The following is a 19,676-nucleotide window of genomic DNA, read 5'->3' on the forward strand; positions in this document are numbered from 1 at the left end:
AAGAGTCAGAAAGGGGAGGAGGCCGGGCACGGTGGCTCAAGCCTGTAATCCCAGCACTTTGGGAGGCCGAGATGGGCGGATCACAAGGTCAGGAGATCGAGACCATCCTGGCTAACCCGGTGAAACCCCGTCTCTACTAAAAAAAATACAAAAAACTAGCCGGGCGAGGTGGCGGGCGCCTGTAGTCCCAGCTACTCCAGAGGCTGAGGCAGGAGAATGGCGTGAACCTGGGAGGCGGAGCTTGCAGTGAGCTGAAATCCGGCCACTGCCCTCCAGCCTGGGTGACAGAGCGAGACTCCGTCTCAACAACAACAACAACAACAACAAAAAAAAAAAAAAAAAAAAAAAAAAAAGAAAGGGGAGGAGAGTGCCAAGTGCTGGATCAGGTAAGTGCATGTGAGGAAGTGTGGATTCTTTTCTAACTGGAAAGGAGTCACTGAAGGATTTTAAGGATGGAAAACATAAGATCACATTTAATTTGAAAAAGTCATTGGGACTGAAAATGGAAGAGTAGTGTGGATTAGACTAGGAAGGACGGCAGAGATGATTAAAGAAAAAAATGACTTGAGGATTTAAAGGCAAAATAAAAATGATGTACTAAAGAACTGAACATGGCAAAAAGGAATGCCATTAAAGATATTATCACATCATATGAAGGCCAATTTATGGCTATTCATTGGAGATTTTTCTCACAAGTCTTAAGTAGAAATTCGTAGGCTGCAACAAGTATGTTTTTCTTTTGTATGTATTGTGACTGGTTTTGGACATTTAGACACTGGATTCTGTAGCCATATTTCCCTCATCTTTAGCCACAAGGCAACTCAAAGTATCATTTCAAGACCAATTCTGCCAACACTATGGAATGTTGTAATACGTACGTTTTTGTATACTGACCTTACCCTTGGGTTTTTGTAATTTTCTACCCTAATTTGCTCATCAATTTATTTTTACCTTAGTTTTATTCTATGCACTATATTAGTTTGGCATTAGTTACCACCTATCGTTAGTTACCGCATGTGATTTCACGAAAAAAAGGAGTAAATAAATATAGTCGCTCAGCTATGAGGATACCTTCTAAGGAACAGCTCCTTAGGTGATCTCATCATCGTACAAACATCACAGAGTGCACTTACACAAACCTAGGTGGCATAGCCTACTCCATGCCTAGGCTATATGATACAGCCTACTGCTCCTTGGCTACAGACTTGTTCAGTATGTTATTATACTGAATACTGTCTGTGACTACGACACAGTGATAGGTGTTTGTGTATCTGCACATATCTAAACACAGAAAAGGTACAGTGGAGACACAATAAAAGATGGAGACATGACAATATAAAAGATGGAGAATGGTACACCTAGATAGGGCACTTACCATGAGTGGAACTTGCAGGACTGGAAGTTGGTCTGGGTGAGTCAGTGAGTGAGTGACAAGTGAATGTGAAGGCCTAGGACACTACCGTAGACTTTATAAACATTATAAACTTGGACTATACAAAATTTATTTTTAAAATGTTTTCCTTTCTTCAATAATAAATTACGCTTAGCTTACTGTATTTTTAAAAATTTGTCAACTTTAATTTTTTTTTTAACTTTTTGCCTCTTTTCTAGCAACACTTGGCTTAAAACACAAACACTGTGAATCGGTACAAAAATATTTTCTTTATATCTTTATTCTATCAGTATTCTTCTGTTAACTTTTTTTTTTTTTTTATTATTTTTAAGCTGTTTTTGTATGCAATTAAGATACAAACACACATTAGCCCATAGCCTAGGACTACACAGAATCAAGATCATCACCGTCACTAGGCAATGGGGACTTTTCAGTTCTATTATAATCTTATGGGACCACTGTTACATATCCAGTCCATCCTTGACCAAAAACGTCATTTCGTGGTGCATGACTATTTAAGTCTTTTCATCTTGTATTAAAAGTGTGATCATGAGCCATAATGAAAACACAATAGAAGTGCTAGAATGAAAATTATCTGGGAGAATTACAGTAAGGGAATGGGGGAAAAAAAAAACTTATTATTTATTCGGATCAAAACACAAGGGAAGGACCAATCACAGAGGAGGTTTGGAGTATGAAAGCAGATGGCCTGGATTCCACCCGGCTCTACCAATCACTAGCTGCATGACTTTGGGCAAATAATTTACCTCCCTGGTCTCACTGTCCTCATTTTTAAAATGGTGATGTTAACAAAACAGTGCCCACCACGTCGGACTGTGATGAGGCATAACTTAGTTGATATCTCTAAAGTGCTTAGAAAAGTACTCAATCAATAGTAGCAGCAACATAAGTGTTTGTTAAAATTAGTTGTCAATTCGGACTTGAAGGTAATAATGATTTTAAAAAGGCAAGGCAGAGAAACAAGTGAGCAAAGATATAGAAAAATACAAGCACCAACTTTATGAAACAAAGCTTCTACCCTTTGTTTCATAAAGGGTAGGTTGTTAAATGTACAGGGTTGGTTAAATGCACAGGAAATATGGCAAAATAATCAGTAAAGACTAAACTGTAGAAAAGATTTGAGGAAAAAATGTACGAGAAGGCTTTGAATTCCTGCTGTATGAATATAAACATTGTACTGTAGAAACAAGGTGTTTAAAGGATTTGGGACCGAGGAAGACCATAATCACATGAAGGGAAGAAAGTGGGTTGTGTGTTCAGTGCCCTGCTGGTGCCTAGCATATGAGCTGCTTATGATTTCAAGTACACAGGTGGCAACCATAAGTACACAAATAAAGGCATTTAACTCTGACACTGAACCAGCCATTACTCCACCACGAACTGAAACCAGGGTCTAAAATTTGAACTGAAAAATAATGCTATCACAGAATATTAACCATCAAGACATTAAAACAGCATTAAATGACAAGCAATGCATATACTGTAATCACAAGGGATGGGTTTTCATCTGTGCAGATGGAAGTATCTGTCCAGGTATTGCATTCAAAATCAACAAAAAAACGCTTCTGTCTTCCTCATCTGTTCATAACATTTTCAACAACTTAATTTAGAAACTGACAACTGAATTATAAATCATATTCAGTAAAAATGGCAGATCTAGTGTAAGGAATGCAATACCCCCTAAACAACAGCAGTGGGTATGCTCGATTCTCTACACTCTATTCTGGAGGGGATATTCATTCTGTGCTGGTATTCTGCAAAAAGGTATATGTAAGAGTAATTTAATCTTAAGTGAAATATCACTGGGTTAATTTTATTACATACACACATATATAAAGATATGTATATATATATAAAATAAATGCAACATGCACTTTTCTGTGTACTAATCTTACTTGTATAAAGTTATATACAGCAGCCACAGGAAACTAATATACCAGGTAAATAATTTCTTATGATGAATACTACATATAGTGTTCATAGTTATATATATAGATACATATATATATATATCACTAAAAATAAAGTGTGTGTGTGTATATATATATATACAGAGAAATCTTTTTATCTACATTTCACTAAGAAGACTGGAATGCTGACATATAAATGTCATTTCTGGGAGACTTCTGTTTCTCTTTTTAGCTTATTTTTATTTTTGTAGAGATGGGGTCTGGCTATGTTGCCCAGGCTGCTCTTAAACTCCTGTCATCAATCAATCCTCTGGCCTTGGTCTCCCAAAGCACTGGGATCACAGGCATGAGCCACTGTGCCTGGTCTGTTTCTCTTTTTACTTATCTATATGTATTTTCTGTTCACTTTTTGGGTGAGATTTGAGGACAGATGCTTCAGTCTCTATTATTTCAAAGAGCTAAGAGACAATGCCTTGATTGGGAGGTTTGCTATCTGCTATGGCACCAATAATGCACCTGGCCACTATGAACCATACTATTTACCTGCATCTACAAATAAACAAACAAACATAAACCAGTAATGTAATAAGTTTGGAGACTTTCAGAAGAGTTTTAAAAATGTATTTTGTTGGCCGGGTGCGGTGGGTCACGCCTGTAATCCCAGCACTTTGGGAGGCCAAGGCAGGCAGATCACGAGGTCAGGAGTTAGAGACCAGCCTGGCCAACACAGTGAAACCCCGTCTCTATTAAAAATACAAAAAAAAAAAAAAAAAAAAAAAAGCCAGGAGTGGTGGCAGATGCCTGTAATCCCAGCTGCTTGGGAGGTTGAGGCAGGATAATTACTTGAACCCAGGAGGCGGAGGCTGCAGTAAGCCAAGATAGTGCCACTGCACTCCAGCCTGGGTGACAGGGCAACACTCCATCTCAAAAAATAAATAAATAAACAAAATAAAATAAATTTTGTTGTATTTGGCTTGTAAATGTACAAGCTCCCATCACAACAAAGATAAAACTAACTAGACTAGTAGGCCACTCAAAATTATCCTGTCCTAATCCCAGGAACCTTATTTAGAAAAAAAATTTCTAAATAAGGTTACCTTATCTAGTTACGTTACCTTATCTATAAAAATAAATTTTACAGATGTGATTTAGATCTTGAGATGGGATTACCCTGGTGTGCTCTAAATATAATCACATGTCTCCTTGTAAAAGGCAGGCAGAAGGAGATTATAGATATAAGAGGAGAAGGCCGTGTGAGGATGGAGAGGCTAAAGCGATGTGCCTACAAATCAAGGAATGTTGTAGTCATCAGAAACTGGAAGAGACAAGGAAAGGAATCTCCCCTAGAGCCTCCAGAGGGAGAACGACTTTGCCAACACCTTGACTTTGGCCTAGTGACAGTGATTTTGGTATCTGGCCTCCAAAACGATCAGAGACTATATTTCTATCACTTTCAGCCAAGAAAAATCTGTGGTAATTTGTCACAGCAGCCACATGAAACTAATGAAGCAGGTAAGTAAGTTCTTAAGATTTCAAGTAAATTTAATGGTATAAAAAATAGAAATGAAAGAGATTTACCATTTACTGAGTACCTACATAAATTATCTCATAAAATCATCAGTAGCAACCCTATTACTATTAGCTCTTTTAATTAGTAGAGATCATCTCCCTACCTATGTTTCTTGCATAACTGCTCTGACATTGCTCTGATCAGCAATGCAAATTGAGGAAGTGACTTTTATTCTCCCAAATAAACTTAGAGATGTACAAGATGCTATTTTAAATTATTTCATGCAGAATTCTATCTAAAATAAAAATTTATCCACAGTCATTAGTTTAATTGAAAAATCTGCATTACTTCTTTCCACTGACTTCAAAGATTGAAAAATTAAAAATAATTCTCAATTAAATTTGAGATAGTCATGTCAGATTTACGATTTCTTTAAAACATTTTTCCCATTAACATTAATCACCAATCCAAGGACAGAAATAAAAAATGTGTGTGCCTAGACCAGCTCAGGAATTTACAGATACCACAGAGCATTTAGAGTGAATAAAATGGCAACAAGCATGTGGACACTGACTTGGTGTCTGACACTGTGCTTAGGATTGGTGATGTGGCAGTGAAGTAGCCTGATGGTTTACTCAATGGCAAAACACAAGTGACTACTGGCCCAATCTTCGTATCAATGCCATTACTTACATAAAAAACAAGTCTCATTTAAAAAAATTAATATTATAGTGAATAATAATATTCACCTAGAATCATCAGATAATAAATGTCACAGGTTATATTTAAGCCCAGGAACATCTCACTCCAAAGTAAATCCCCTTAATATGACATCACATTGTTTGACTATAGACTTAAAAAAGTTATGATTATGATTTTTAAAGTGATGGGGGTCTCACCACATTGCCCACGTTGGAGTGCAGCAGCTATTCACAGGCACTATCATAGCATACCATGGCCTTGAACTCCCAGCCTCAGATTCCCGAGTAGCTGGGACTACAGGCATGTGCCACTATGCCCACATGAATACAAGTTTTATTCAGATAGAACTGTTTTTGGCTACTAATAAAGAAAATATTAAAACTGCTGCAACGGTATGTTAACCTAAAAACAAATTACGCTTACCTGGTTATTGCTGGGGCTGGTACACCTCTTGTACGCAAGGTGGGTTTCCCTCGAACCACTGGAACATCTGCATTTTCTGAACCACCATTCAAATATGTTAATTCCTGGAGCTGTGCTTGCCTGATCTCATCATTATAGTCCTACACAAAAGACAGAAGATAGCAAAATTCACTTCATATTAGAAATACAAAAATATTTAGAACAAAAAGCAAGTAATTCTTAATAGAAAAAAAGGGTTAGGAAAATAGTTGAATCAATTTACAAAACAATAAAATAAAAATTGCTAAAATAAAAATGTGATAATAAATTTTTGTAAAAAAGGAAGAAAAAAAAACTATAGCATTTTTTCCTCAAGCTAAAATTTTCTATAATCAGCCACTAACCTTTCTCTGGGCATACTTCGCAACTGAGACATTTATAATAAAATTAAAATATCATAAAACTGATATATAGGTGTTGTTATTTGCAACTCAATTCAACTAGCAGGTATTGATTACCTATAATGAACCAAGTAACAGAGAAACAAAGAGGAATTAAGCAATAGCCCAGCACCCAGGGACTTCAATCTAGCAAAGATGAAGGATATATATACGTACAACAGGATAGCCTTCATGTACTTAAGAACCACAGGACACAGGCTTTTTGCACATTTCCAATAGAAAATTATACAAGTTGTGAAATTCAACATTTTCAGAATTGAACACATAATCTTATTCCTGAAAATTTGCTCTTCTCCTTTCATCTTACATTATCATCCAAAGATTCAACTAAGAAACTCTAGGGGTCATCCTTGATTTCTCCTGCTTCCTTAGCACCCTGAACTCCATTCAACAATCATCAACTAAGACATGGGTAAATGTAAACGTAATCTATTTTACAAAGAAGGGAAAGTTCAGGTCTAAAGGATCAAAAAGGAAATAGTAAGTTCATTACAAGAAGTGCTGCCTCAGGATGAGAACTAAAGGGCTAATATCCAAAATCTACAAAGAACTTAAACAAACTTACAAGAAAAAAGCGAACAACCCCATCAAAAAATGGGCAAAGGATATGAACAGACACTTCTCAGAAGTCCTAATTTCATGGGATTCATTAACAGTAAAGCCACTACTGTCAGAAACAGTGGTTTGGGTGAAAGGTAGAGATGGAATCCGTTTCAGTGGAATAAATAATAAACAGCAGTAAGCCAGAGAAGTAAAGGCAGGCAGCTGCTTCCAGCTGTATGGGCACAATGAAAATAAGAGAGAAGATCATAGTTTTCAGGGAGGAGCAGAGGATTTTAAGACAGAAGAAACATGAGCAAATAAGAGTGTAAATAGAAGATTTAGAGGAGACAGATTCCTGCATTATTTATTATTTAGAATTAAAAACCTGAAAGAAATTCAGGAAATTTATTTTAAAAATACTACCTCTTTTCAAAAGCAGAATGCAAAAAAATGACTTGAAACTTGTAGTAGAAGGCATTCTGGAATTAAAAAAAATATGAACATCAGTCAAAAAGAAAGTTAAAATCATAATCAGCTAACACTTGCAAAGCAGGAAGAAGAGAAGGCAAATGACGACCAATACAAGTCACTGTGATTGACAGGGAAAATTAAGAATGGAGTCAATACTTTACTGTAAATATAAATTACTTCCCTGACTTATTTCAGGTATTGTGACCTCAGGGGAAGCATCTGGTTCTTTCCATCATTATTTCGACCTCTCTAAAATAAGCCTATTAGTATGTTACCAGCCATTTTAATGAAAATGTGTGAAGATTAACACATACTTTGTAAAGCACATTCTAAATAAGTGATTTGTAAAGCTCTAAATATAATGTGCTATGTAAATGGTAAATATTTGACCTGCTGAAAAGTTAGGAGGTGTAATACTAAATTGTATGAAGTTAAAAATAGATTCATGCAAAAAGAACACAGTCGAAGCCCTATTCAGAAACAACATTAAAAAATATTGTTCTAAGTAAGGTTAGGTGATTATAACAGTATCACAAAAACTATAACGTCCATTTAAAATACCATCTTTGAAAAACTACATTTAAGAAATATGGAATTTGAATCAATCACATCTGAGGTTAAGCCTAAATTTAACCAACTGAACTTAACAGCTATGTGATTTTAGACAATTTTTTAAAATTCTAGGTGACTTTCTCCTGGTGTCAAATGGACCCTGCTGATATTACCATTATAGTTAGAATTTTCTTGGTCTTTGAAAAAATGCTTTTAAATTAGTAGAGAATGCAAATCATTCATAGTAGCTTACAGACTAACTTATTTTTGTAATTTTGCATTTTAAATTATCATTTTTAACTCCCCATCTGAAAAGTGAAACTATTACAACATTAATATTAACACCATCATGAATTGTAAAGAGCGGAAAAGCCATTAAAATTTTGATTAAATATGTGTAAGCAGGACTTGACTATCCAGTGAGCTTAGAATCTATTCAAATATATGTTAGCCTGAAGAACGGAGAAAAAGTTTTTAAATGAAGTGATTAAAAGTAACTCATAGAAATTCAGTGGGTTCTCTGTTAGGAATTTACTCTTCAGATATATTTGCCAAAATATGCCAACAGTTATGTCCAAGGTTAATCCTAGGATCACTGTTTGTATTGTGATCTATAAGAAGTAACCTCAATGTTCATTATTTGAGGGCCAATTAAATAAACTCTGGAACATGCATATAACAAAATATTATGCAGACATTAAAAAGAATGAAATAAAACTGCATATGCTCATAGGAACAAGGTCCAAAATCACCTAAGTTAAAAACAAAAGGTACTAATAGGACATGCCACTTCTGGTACAGCTAAGGGAGGAGCTCAGCAAAGCCTCTCCCACAAAAAGCAAAATAAAAACTGAGGAAATGGTTCAAAGTAACCATTTTAGGAGTTGAAAACTGACTAAAGGTACACAGTAAACTGAAAATACAATGTATTTATTCATTAAAAAGTGCTACATTTCAAGTAAGAAAAATGAGTCTGGCCGGCTTGCCAAAGGATGCATCTAGTATTGCCGTCTTGGGTGGCGTCAAGAAACTGACCATCAGGCTAGCCAGAAATTGGACAGAGATTCAGGAAATGAGACAGTCTTGAAAAGCTCGCCACACTCCTCTGGCTGGATGGAAGGCTATGTGCATGGGCAGCAAGAAGAGAATGAGGCAAAGCTCTCCATACAACCTTTCCTGAAGGCGAGTACACATATATGCAGGGGAGACAGGAGGAATCCCAGAGCAACAGATAAGCCAGGGTGGACATGACGAGAGTCTTCTTGGATCCACTCCCCTATGTACATGCACAGCTCCATCATTAGAGGATGGAAACCTCACTAACACAGTTGTGTGAACATGAGCTCCCATTGGCTGTCCACTAAGCAGTGCTGACACAGACAACATCCCTAGCAGGCCAGGTTTAAAAATAAAAGCAACAAAACAAAACAACAACAACAAAACACATTAACAGAGATATTATTAGCTGTAACTATGAGGAAGACAGGCTGCAAATTTATTCCAACTAAATTATTAAGGAAATAGAACACACACACACACAAAACTGTCTGCAACAAAAACCCCTCTGGGAAGAAAACGAATCAGATTACAGGTTTGCTATAATATGTTATTGAAAATATAGACTTTTCAGCAAAAAACTAAGAAACATGCAAAGAAACAGGAAAACGTGACCCATACTCGGGGGAGAAAAGCAGTACAAAGAAACTGTATTGGAGAGGGCCCAGATGTTGGACTTGCAACACAAGAAAATTTAAAAAGCATATTACCCGCAATGAAAAATTCACTAGAGGAGTTCAATAACAGCTATGAGCTGGCAGAAGAATTAGTTAACTTGAAGACTGGTCCATTAAAATTATCCAGAGTGAGGTACATGGAGAAAAAAGGATGAAAAATCTTGAATGTCAGAAATCCATGAGACACCAGCATGTGTATCAACATACATGTAACTATAATTAGGGGGTGTGGTGGGGGGTAGAAAGGCAGAAAAAGTTTAAATAGCTGAAAACTTTCCACATTTAATGAAAAACATAAACCTATAGATGCACAAAGCTTAGCCAACAAATAGGATAAACGTGTACATCACACCCAAATTGCTGACAACCAGAGGCAGAAAAAAATCTTGACAGCAGCAAGAGAAAAACAACAGATTATACACAGGAGAACAGTAAAATGATTAATGACTCTTCTCATCAAAAATAACAGAGGTCAGAAGGTACCAAAGCAGCATATTCAAAGTGCTGGAGAAACAAAAAACAAAAACTATCAATCAATAATTATATTATCTATTTTTTTTGGATGTAGGTGAAATAAAGACATTCCCAGAAAAACAAAAGACTTTTTGCTAGCAGACCTAGGTTACAGGAAAGTCTAAAGAAAAGCCTTCAGGCTGAAAAGAAATAACACCATATGGCAACTCTATCCACAGGAAGAAATGAAGGGCACCCAAAATAGTGTAAGTTAATATAAAAGACTCCAGAAAAATACTGTGCTACAAACTAATGTCCCTCATAATTACAGATGCAAAAATCCTTAACAAACTATTAGTAAACCGTATCTAGCAACACATAAAGAATACTACATGCTATGACCAAGTGGGAATTATCCTTGGAATGCAAATGTGGCTTCAAATCTGAAATCAACTAACGTAATACACTATTATTCACAAAATAAAGGAGAATAAAACCACACAATCATCTCAGGAGGAAAAACATTTGCAAAATTCAATACCCATATTTATACATTTATTCAGGATAAAAACTCTCAATAATGAGAAATATAAGAGAACTTCCTCAACATGACAAAGAGCAGCAATAAAAAAACCTACAGCCAACGGTGAAAGGCTGAATGCTTTCCCCCCTAGTTTTAGAAACAACACTGCACTGATGGTTCTAGTCAGTGTGATAAGGAACGGAATGGAGTGGAATGGAATAGAAGAGAATAACAACATTACATTAAAAAAAATTAAAGGCATCCATATTGGAAAGGAGCTAGTTAAGTCGTCTTTATTCACAGATGACATGCTCCTGTATTCCACTAATTAGGATTCCACTTAATCATTGTAATGATTCTATTTAAAAACACCACACTGTAACTAATGAACACGGCAAGATCACAAGATACAAAATCAATATACAGAACTCAAGTGTATTTCTATACACTAGTAACCATCTGAAAATGAAATTTTAAAAATTGCACTCACAATAGTATCAAAAAGTATACAATATTTACAAATCAATTTTGCAAAGGAAAGGAAAAGGCTGATACCCTGAAAACGATAAAACACTATTGAGAAACATTTTGTAATATCTTTTTTAAAAGTGAAGAAACATTTCATGTTCCTGGATTGGAAAACTCAAAATTGTTAAGATGAAAATTATCCCCAAACTGATCTATAGATTCAATATAATATGTATCAAATCCCAGCCAGCTTTTTTTTTTTTTAAACAGAAATTAAGAAGCTGATCCTAAAACATATATAAAAATGCTAAGAAGCCAGAAAAGTAAAAAAAATGTTTGAAAAAGAACAAAGTTGGACAATTTACACAACCTAGATTTCCAGATTTACTTAAAGCTAAAGTAATTAAGAGCATGCTACTGGCATTAAGAGTAGGCATACAAATCAATGAAAAAGAATTTGAGAGTGCAGAAATAAACCTTTACATTTATGTTTAGTAAATTTTCAACAATGGTACTAAGGTACTGAATGAGGAAATGATTGTCTTTTCAACATATGGTGCTAGGAAAACTGGATATTCATCCAGAAAAACATAAATTTAGAGACCTGAAATAAACAAATTAACTCAAAATGGATTTTAAGTGAGAGAATACTGAAAAACATTTAAAGAAAACAGAAAATCTTGGTGACCTTCAGTAGGTGAAGATTCTTTTGGCCAGCCCAGATTCGGTGTGAGGGAAATTAGAGTCTACCCCGGGGAAGGACTGTAGGGGTCACGGGATAAAAGGTGCTACTGCAGCCATCTGTGGAAAAGAGAATCTGTCTCACCTGGCTAGAGACGCACTGCCTGCGCCACACTGCATCATCACCAAAACATACACCTCTCCTTAGCTGTGGTCTTGTCAGGGTTTCAGTTTCGTAGTCATTTGTATGAAAAACTGATTCATATCTGACTTTGCCATGAAACTCCATGAGAGATCATGTATTTTATTAGTTCACACCTGCCTATCACATAGCGAAGCCCTTAGAAATTTTGTTTTTAAACTAAATGAAGAAATAGATTGTCATATTTGCTCATAGGAACTAAAGAAAATACTAGCCATTTCAGTTCCCAGGTTATTACATACTTAATGCAATTCCATGTCCTGGCTTTTTAAAGGCAAAAGTGATTTAAATATCCTTTGCCTATAAATATAACAATTGTTTTCCTCACACATAGTATAATCACAGTACAAGTGCTGTAGTATGTAAGTCAATCCACCAAACTAGCCTAGGATGACCAAAGACAGTCTTATCCAGAGAACTATTTGACAGATGTGTCAGTTTCTCTAAAATAGTCTGCAGCGCCAAAGTGTTGAATACTTTATGATTCTTTTTACCAAGAGCATGCAAATGACATAAAAAGTCCTTTTATCAAGAGCATACAAATCACACAAAAGACTTAAATCAATTTTTGTAACAGAGGTAGAGATGTATTCCCTTTAAATTGTCACATCCTTAGCAATGTCAAGGTGTCTGCAAGGGTTAAAACAGATAGTCAATTTTTAACAAAACATCCAAAATACTTGGCAGAAGCTAGCTAAATAGCCCATGCCCTCTGTGCTCATTATGGTTATGTCTGTTACTATATTTATCATGTTGTACTGAAATCATCTATTGATGTTTCTCTTTCCCTCTAAATTACATAATATATTATACTAAACGAGGGCAGGGACTGCTTTTATTCAAGTCTGCATGCCAACACCAAGCACCGTGCATGGCACGCAGAAGGCACTAACGGTTTTGTGTTGGAGAACAAAAAATTTGCAAAGTGTCACATAAAATCGTAGGAAAAGTGTTTCAAAACCTGAACTAGGGATTGTGCTATGCAAGTTTTTTAGCTATGTAACCTTGGCCATATTATTGAATCTTCCTGAAATTCCAACACCTCATATATAAAGAAGGAATGATGCCCAGTAATTCACAGGGACACTGTAAGGTCTACGTGAGGTGATGCCCATACAGCTTTTCAGCGGAAAAGGAGCTACGCAAATAACAGTTACAGACAAGAATTATCAAGGATTAAAGCAAAGACTTTAAAGTACAAGTTAACAATCAAGAAAAATTGTACTAACAGGGATGAGGAACTTTTTGATTTCTTCCAAAGCATGTCCCATCCTGGCATAAGCTTCTGCAGGTGGGGCAAACACTTCAATGAGAACATGGAGATCATCATTGAGATGGAAGTACTTTGCTTCTCCACTTTTCCTCAACTCTTCTTCCTGGAAAAAAGAAAAAAGAAATCACATTCAAAAATGTGTCATTGTAAGAAATGAAAAAATAAAAAAATAAGTAAATAAAAACTAATCCCCCAAAATAAAAACAATCCATTTGGCGTGCGGTTGTCACAGAAAATTCACAAAACAGTAGACACCACTCTAGAAAAGAAGGTTTAAGCTACAAATGTGATCCTGATATTCCCAGGCTTTTACACACACTCCAAAGGCTTCCTCCTGCTGCTGGAATAACATCCCACTCCAGATGCTGACTTGTAGGAGCTCCATCATCTGCTCACTTCCACTGCTAGGCTGTCTTCACCTTCTCCAGTCTCCTTGGCTCAGCCCTCAGCAGCAGCTGCCCATGCTTCCTTTGTGCTGCTCAACCTGGCTGAGCTCACGTGCTCACTTCTACACTGGCTATGTGTGTCTGTGATGCTGGTACAAGGCACTTACCACTATCTGAAATATCTTATTTTAAAAAACATGTCTATTTTCTCTTAGTAAAAAGTGATTACCATGGAGCAGACACTGTGACTGCTTTGCTTAGTGATGCATTTTCCATGTCTAGAAAAGTGCTTGGTATACAGATGTTCAACAAAGATTTGTTGAATGAATGATTAAACATTCATTCATTGCTATGTCAATTTGCTCGTTCACATATTCATTCAAAAAACATTTCTACATACCAAGCACTATATTCTGAGAATAAAACAGTGAATAAAACAAAATGAAAGACTTTATTACATTATTTTACACAATTATGACAAAAGTTTTTAATCTTTGTTTCCATAATGAAATGTAGGAGGAAAACTAGGAGGAGAAAAAACAGATTGTTAAGGAACTCCTGATTTTGCTCCTCTCCCTTTTCCTAACTAACCTTCAATGTTAGGTCCTCATTTCAGAATCTGGGTCTTCCATTAATCTTTGTTTCCAATGTTAATATCAGACAGATTAAGATTAACAGAAATCTGAGACTAATTTCCAAAAGATAAGAAATCTTTCTAGTCTCTCAAAAAGGCTATCCCATAACCAAGGGAACCCCAGGAATTCCTGGCAATACCACCTTTTAATTTCACAACTAAGCAAGAGGCCAATGATGAAATGCTAGAGGCACATAAGCCTTGACTTCACCCTTGAAGGATTCAACTTCTGTGACTTGACTATTTGAACTCTTACGAAGAAAAGAAAGACTAATAGACAGAGCCGGAGATGAGCATGGGATTTACTCAGCTACACTTTCATCTCAGCTATGCTGGTCCTAGCCATGTGAGTTTAGACAGACTCTATGTAATCCAATACTTAATTTGCAAAATCTGTTTATTGGTAGCACATGTATGTTAATGCAGAACTACTGAGAACACAAGGGACAGCTTTATACAAATGCTGGTGAAAGGAGACAGTGTATACACTACCTAGTACACTGCCTAACATACAGTAGGCACCAATACATGCTAGCTTCCATCATATTAATAGAAGTATGCCAGAAACTGAATGAAAGGAAAAAACATAAGGGAATGTATGTAAATATAAGCTGCCACAATAGTCTATAAATTTCCTTTGAAATTTGTTTTGACTATAAAAACCATTATCTTACGCCAACTCTTCATTGTTCTAATCAGAATATTTCAACCATCTGATCTGAATCTCTCTCATGGCTCAAGTTTTAAAAATTGGATTCTACGTACAGCGATTCATCTCTGAAAGCACAAATTATTGAAACAAACATTTATCCTTTTCTAATAGAGTACCAAAATAATGATTTTAATTGTTCATTCTTATTCAAGCATTTTTATTTCTATCACAAACTTAAGCTGGACAGGGAGGCTTTCTTATCATAGCTGTAGCCATGGCACAATTCCACAGACAGAGGAGTTATTACCAAACCACTCTACAGATTAATGATGAGAGGCAATGTGTTATTTGGAGAAACACATAGATGCTGAAATTCTGCATTAAACCCCTAATCCAACATTTATTGTATGACTTGGGCAGGTTACATTACCCTCATCTTAAAGGGGTGATTTTTAAGTGGGGAAAATAACAGTATAGTACTTATCTCAGAAGGCTGTTATGGTAATAAAGGAGTTAGCAAACAAAACGTCTTTAGGATGAAGCCTTGCACCTAATAAGCACTCAGTAAATGATAAATGTAGTAATGATAATTATTATATAACTATCATTTTATTTATTCTATTATTGTATAGCATAGACGATGTAGGCAAAACATCCCGCACGAAGTTTGGCACAAACTGAAGGCTCAACAGACCAGAGCATTGTCATGATTATTATGCTATGTAACCAACTGATATACATCAGTAATGACCCCCATAATTTCATAAACGTAGCGAATAAATGCAGAAGATAAATTATATTCACATTAGATTTTAAATAGTGAACACTTTTAAAATCTGAAAGGATGAGATTAAAATAATAAGGGAATCTCTTTAGAAATAAACATATTAACAGATAACTTCTGAAAACTAAAACTAGTAAAAAGGATCAACTGAAATCAATATTCAAGAATTCAGGCAGTGACGATAATACAGCAGATGGGATACTAGTATAATCTTGTTTTTTTTGTTGTTGTTGTTGTTGTTGTTTTGGTTTTGGAGACAGAGTCTCGCTTTTTCACCCAGGTTTGAGTGCAATGGCTCAATCTCGGCTAACTGCAACCTCCGCTTCCTGGGTTCAAGCAATTCTCCTGTCTCAGCCTCTGGAGTGGCTGAGATTACAGGCGTGTACCACCATGCCTGGCTAATTTTTATATTTTTAGTAAAGATGGGGTTTCACCATGTTGGCCAGGCTGGTCTCGAACTCCTGACCTCAGGTGATCCCCCCGCCTTGGCCTCCCAAAGTGGTGGGATTGCAGGCGTGAGCCACCGTGACTGGCCAGTATCCATTTAAGTTGCAAACCTGTCACTTAAATGATGATCTGTGGTCACCCTCAGTAAAATGCTTTTAAAGAATGACTGATGGATCACGTGACAGAGGCTACAGCACAGTATGGGACAAAATGGGGAGGGGAGTACAGGTAGGCAAGAGGTAGACAAAGCTGATGGAAAAGAGTTGAGAGAGAAAATGACAGACTGGGGGCTTTACACTGTTATCAGTTCAGGCCCAAAGAGCCAGAAGCAAGCTAGAGTGCACTGTTTGCAGCCACAGGTTGATGGGGTCAACAAACAGATGCAGAGTTCAAGTCCGTGTGCAGCTGAATAAAAATGCAGATGCCCAGCCATCTCTTATGTGAGACTCAGGACACTGTCTGGATAACAGCAAAAACCTAAGAATAAATTAAACCTGAGAACAAACTGACATTTGAGAGGATTCATACAACTTTGAGTACTCCAATAGTGAAATGCCACAGAGCCTTCCACAAGGCAAAAGCCTGTCTGGTGATCCTTTTCCCATGTTGCTTACACAGCTGAGGTAGTTCCTTGAAGGGAAATGACAATTCTCACACTTCACTACTCCTCCTCCTTATCATCTCCTGGCCTACGATCAATCTCTGCTTAATCAAACATGCAGAGAACAAGAGAGCTATGTTAAACCCAGGGAAAAGGCTGCTTGCATACAGTAACTATATTTCCTAGTGTGTGAGCTTCCTCCTAGTCCTCCCAAAACAATGAATTTCTCTAATAAACCCAGATAATATATTCAAATTCTCTGAATCTCAGATCCCAGCAAGCATCAGGGACATTTTACTAGAGTGACTTTACACCAAGGAGAGGAAACACTTAGCCAGTTTGAGAATTAACAGAACTGATTCTGACCTAACGCCACTCCCCTGAGGGCCACCAAGCAGAGTGGGGCTTACAAGATTAGAAGGTAAGGAGACTTGTGGTGCCAGTGCACTGACAGTGGGTTCAGTGGATTCTAAATCCACAATGTATGCTACTCCCCTCCCTGGTTCCCGAGGATCTTGATAAAATATACACAATCAGCCACTTGCAGAATCACCATATTGATTCCCAAAGACATAAAAATGAAAGAATCAGTGAATAGGTGATAAATGATCTGGAAAAGCGGGCCAAACATGTAAAAACAGGGTGTCCCATGCAAATGCAGAGCAGGCATTCAGCCAGGTAGTCAAGAGGACTCATTGCAGCAGATGCTAGAGCACCTTATTCCCCAGTAGTCTCCATGCAACTCAAGGTGCTCATCAGCAAAATGGCCACGGTGGCTGGGAGGGAAGTTGCATTACTTCATAATACAGATCCCGTCAAAAAGGATGACTGGCTATTGACATGCTGTGTGTCCAATATGCCAACAACAGAGAACCTTGATATGACAATATAATCTGGAAGGCCCACCAAGCCTTGACACCAAGCTGATAATATTTAGGATCCCTTTTATTATATGGGTAGTCAGGCACTTGCTGCTAACTTGGGCATACAATCCAGATAAAGCTTTGCCTTGTTTCCCTTCTACCTGTAAAATTCTTGGTGGATGCCCTGATTACTACCACTGTATGCTACAAAACACTGCTTCTGACCAAGCAGTGGTTCCGACCAACCCCCTTAGTAACAAACTAAGTAAGTGGGACACTGGAATCCTGCTTGTGGGTTTCACTGCTCATATCGTGCATTACCAGGTGGCCTTATTAGAGCATGAACTAAGATATCAGCAAGGGTAGAGAACTTTCCTGCAAAATACACATGTAATTTCTGACCAACTGGCCAAATATATGTTTTCATTTTCTCCTACTGCCAGAATAGATGAGTCAGGGAATTGAAGTCATAATTTAAGACAGTAATATTTAGTGAGTAATTAAAAAAACCAGGCCATGCACTGGAATCATTTCAAACACCTACTGAAATTCATTTTGAGGCTCTACCCTAAACAAGTAGAGGTAGGGGAATCTGTATTTTTAAACAGTACCCCATAAAAATCTGATACATGTCATGTTTTCCATTGCTGTCGAAAATATATGGGTGCTGGTATCAGAAAACCATGGGTATGTTAGTCGAAAACAAAAAATTTCTCAAGTTAACCCAGATAATACACTCAAATTCTCTGAATCTCAGTTTCCTTACAGGTAAAATGAGGAAAATATTATCTCCCACCATTTTTCCAAGGATAACATGAAGGAACACATGTAAAATGTTTCACACAGTGCCTGACTCACAGTGGCAGTTCAATAAACAAATACTGGCCATTTTTATTATAAAAGCTATTATTTAGATAGTCTTTTTGTGAGGATGTTGGATTGCGTTGAAATCATCTGTGTTTAAAAAAATCACTGTTCAACATTTCACGGTATATGATCGCTCAATGTGGATCTGATTCTCAGTAAATCTTTTAATAATGAGAAAACAACATGTGTCTTTAGAAAACAATGTAAGTGACACACATTATGATATGAGAAAATTCCTTTCAGAATTGGCATATTTAAGAAAATGATCAATAAAAATAATAGTATTTTTAGCTGGTTAAAAAAATGACTATTAATGTGAATACATCTAAGTAGAACAATTATGTGTTAGAACAATAAGCAATTACTAAAACACTTAAAATCAATTTTAATAACATTCTAAAATGCATACAATATCAAATAAAAAGCAAAAATAATAAAAGTATATACATTATAAACTCAACTATATGTAATGTCTGCACAGAAAAAAAGACTCCAAAAACACTAATCTAAAATGCAAACAGTAACGATGAGACTATAGATAGCTTTTATTTCTTTTCACGATAATTTTAATGTTATCTTACTTCCTACAAGGTGACATATTACAACTGCAATCAAAACTTTAAGTATTATGCTTTTATTTAATGTATGACTATAAATGTTATAGATGCAGGTTTAAGTTACTACATATTCTGAAGCTGACCAGAGGGACCCAATTTTCTAAACAGTATCACAAATAAATCCCCTTATGTAACTATATATGAATACAGTGGACAATATAAGAGTACATAATATAACATAACTCACAACTTAGCCATTTTCTATAATTAATATTACCTTGGCCTTGTCTCTCATGGAACCTTTCCCAAGGATGGACATTTTTGTCAAGGTTTCTTCTTGTAAACGCTTCAGAGAATTGCCACGTGGACCCAGAAGTTTCCCCACAAAGTTGAACTAGGAAAAATAAACGACCAAATTTGTAGCATTTATATCTGAAGGAAATTTCCTAATCTTGAACATTAAGAAACACTGTAGTGTTCTACACATCACTGATTAATGGCAAATATTTGAAGTTCCTGCTATATGCATCAAAATATGTTTCCCACAAACCACATAAAACGGGGCTAAACGTAAAATAAAAAACCCT

The 19,676-nt window shown here is 36.3% G+C and overlaps 1 protein-coding gene across 3 annotated transcripts in view; it reads right to left on the minus strand.

The window, feature by feature from the left end:
* Positions 1–19,676, minus strand: part of KHDRBS3 (KH RNA binding domain containing, signal transduction associated 3) — a 201,778-nt gene that overhangs the window by 99,332 nt on the left and 82,770 nt on the right. For all 3 annotated transcript variants that reach the window (XR_007728260.1, XM_050801567.1, XM_050801568.1), the window contains exons 3-5: positions 19,367–19,483; positions 13,255–13,401; positions 5,960–6,099 (exon numbers count right to left, since the gene is read on the minus strand). Coding sequence is in view for 2 of the 3 variants with exons in the window: in XM_050801567.1 (XP_050657524.1) it covers positions 5,960–6,099; positions 13,255–13,401; positions 19,367–19,483 (404 nt within the window). In the remaining variant the exon portion in view is untranslated. The remainder of the gene's footprint in view (positions 1–5,959; positions 6,100–13,254; positions 13,402–19,366; positions 19,484–19,676) is intronic.

Source organism: Macaca thibetana, chromosome 8 (assembly GCF_024542745.1).
Source record: "Macaca thibetana thibetana isolate TM-01 chromosome 8, ASM2454274v1, whole genome shotgun sequence".
In the NCBI taxonomy this organism is placed as follows: Eukaryota; Metazoa; Chordata; class Mammalia; order Primates; family Cercopithecidae; genus Macaca; species Macaca thibetana.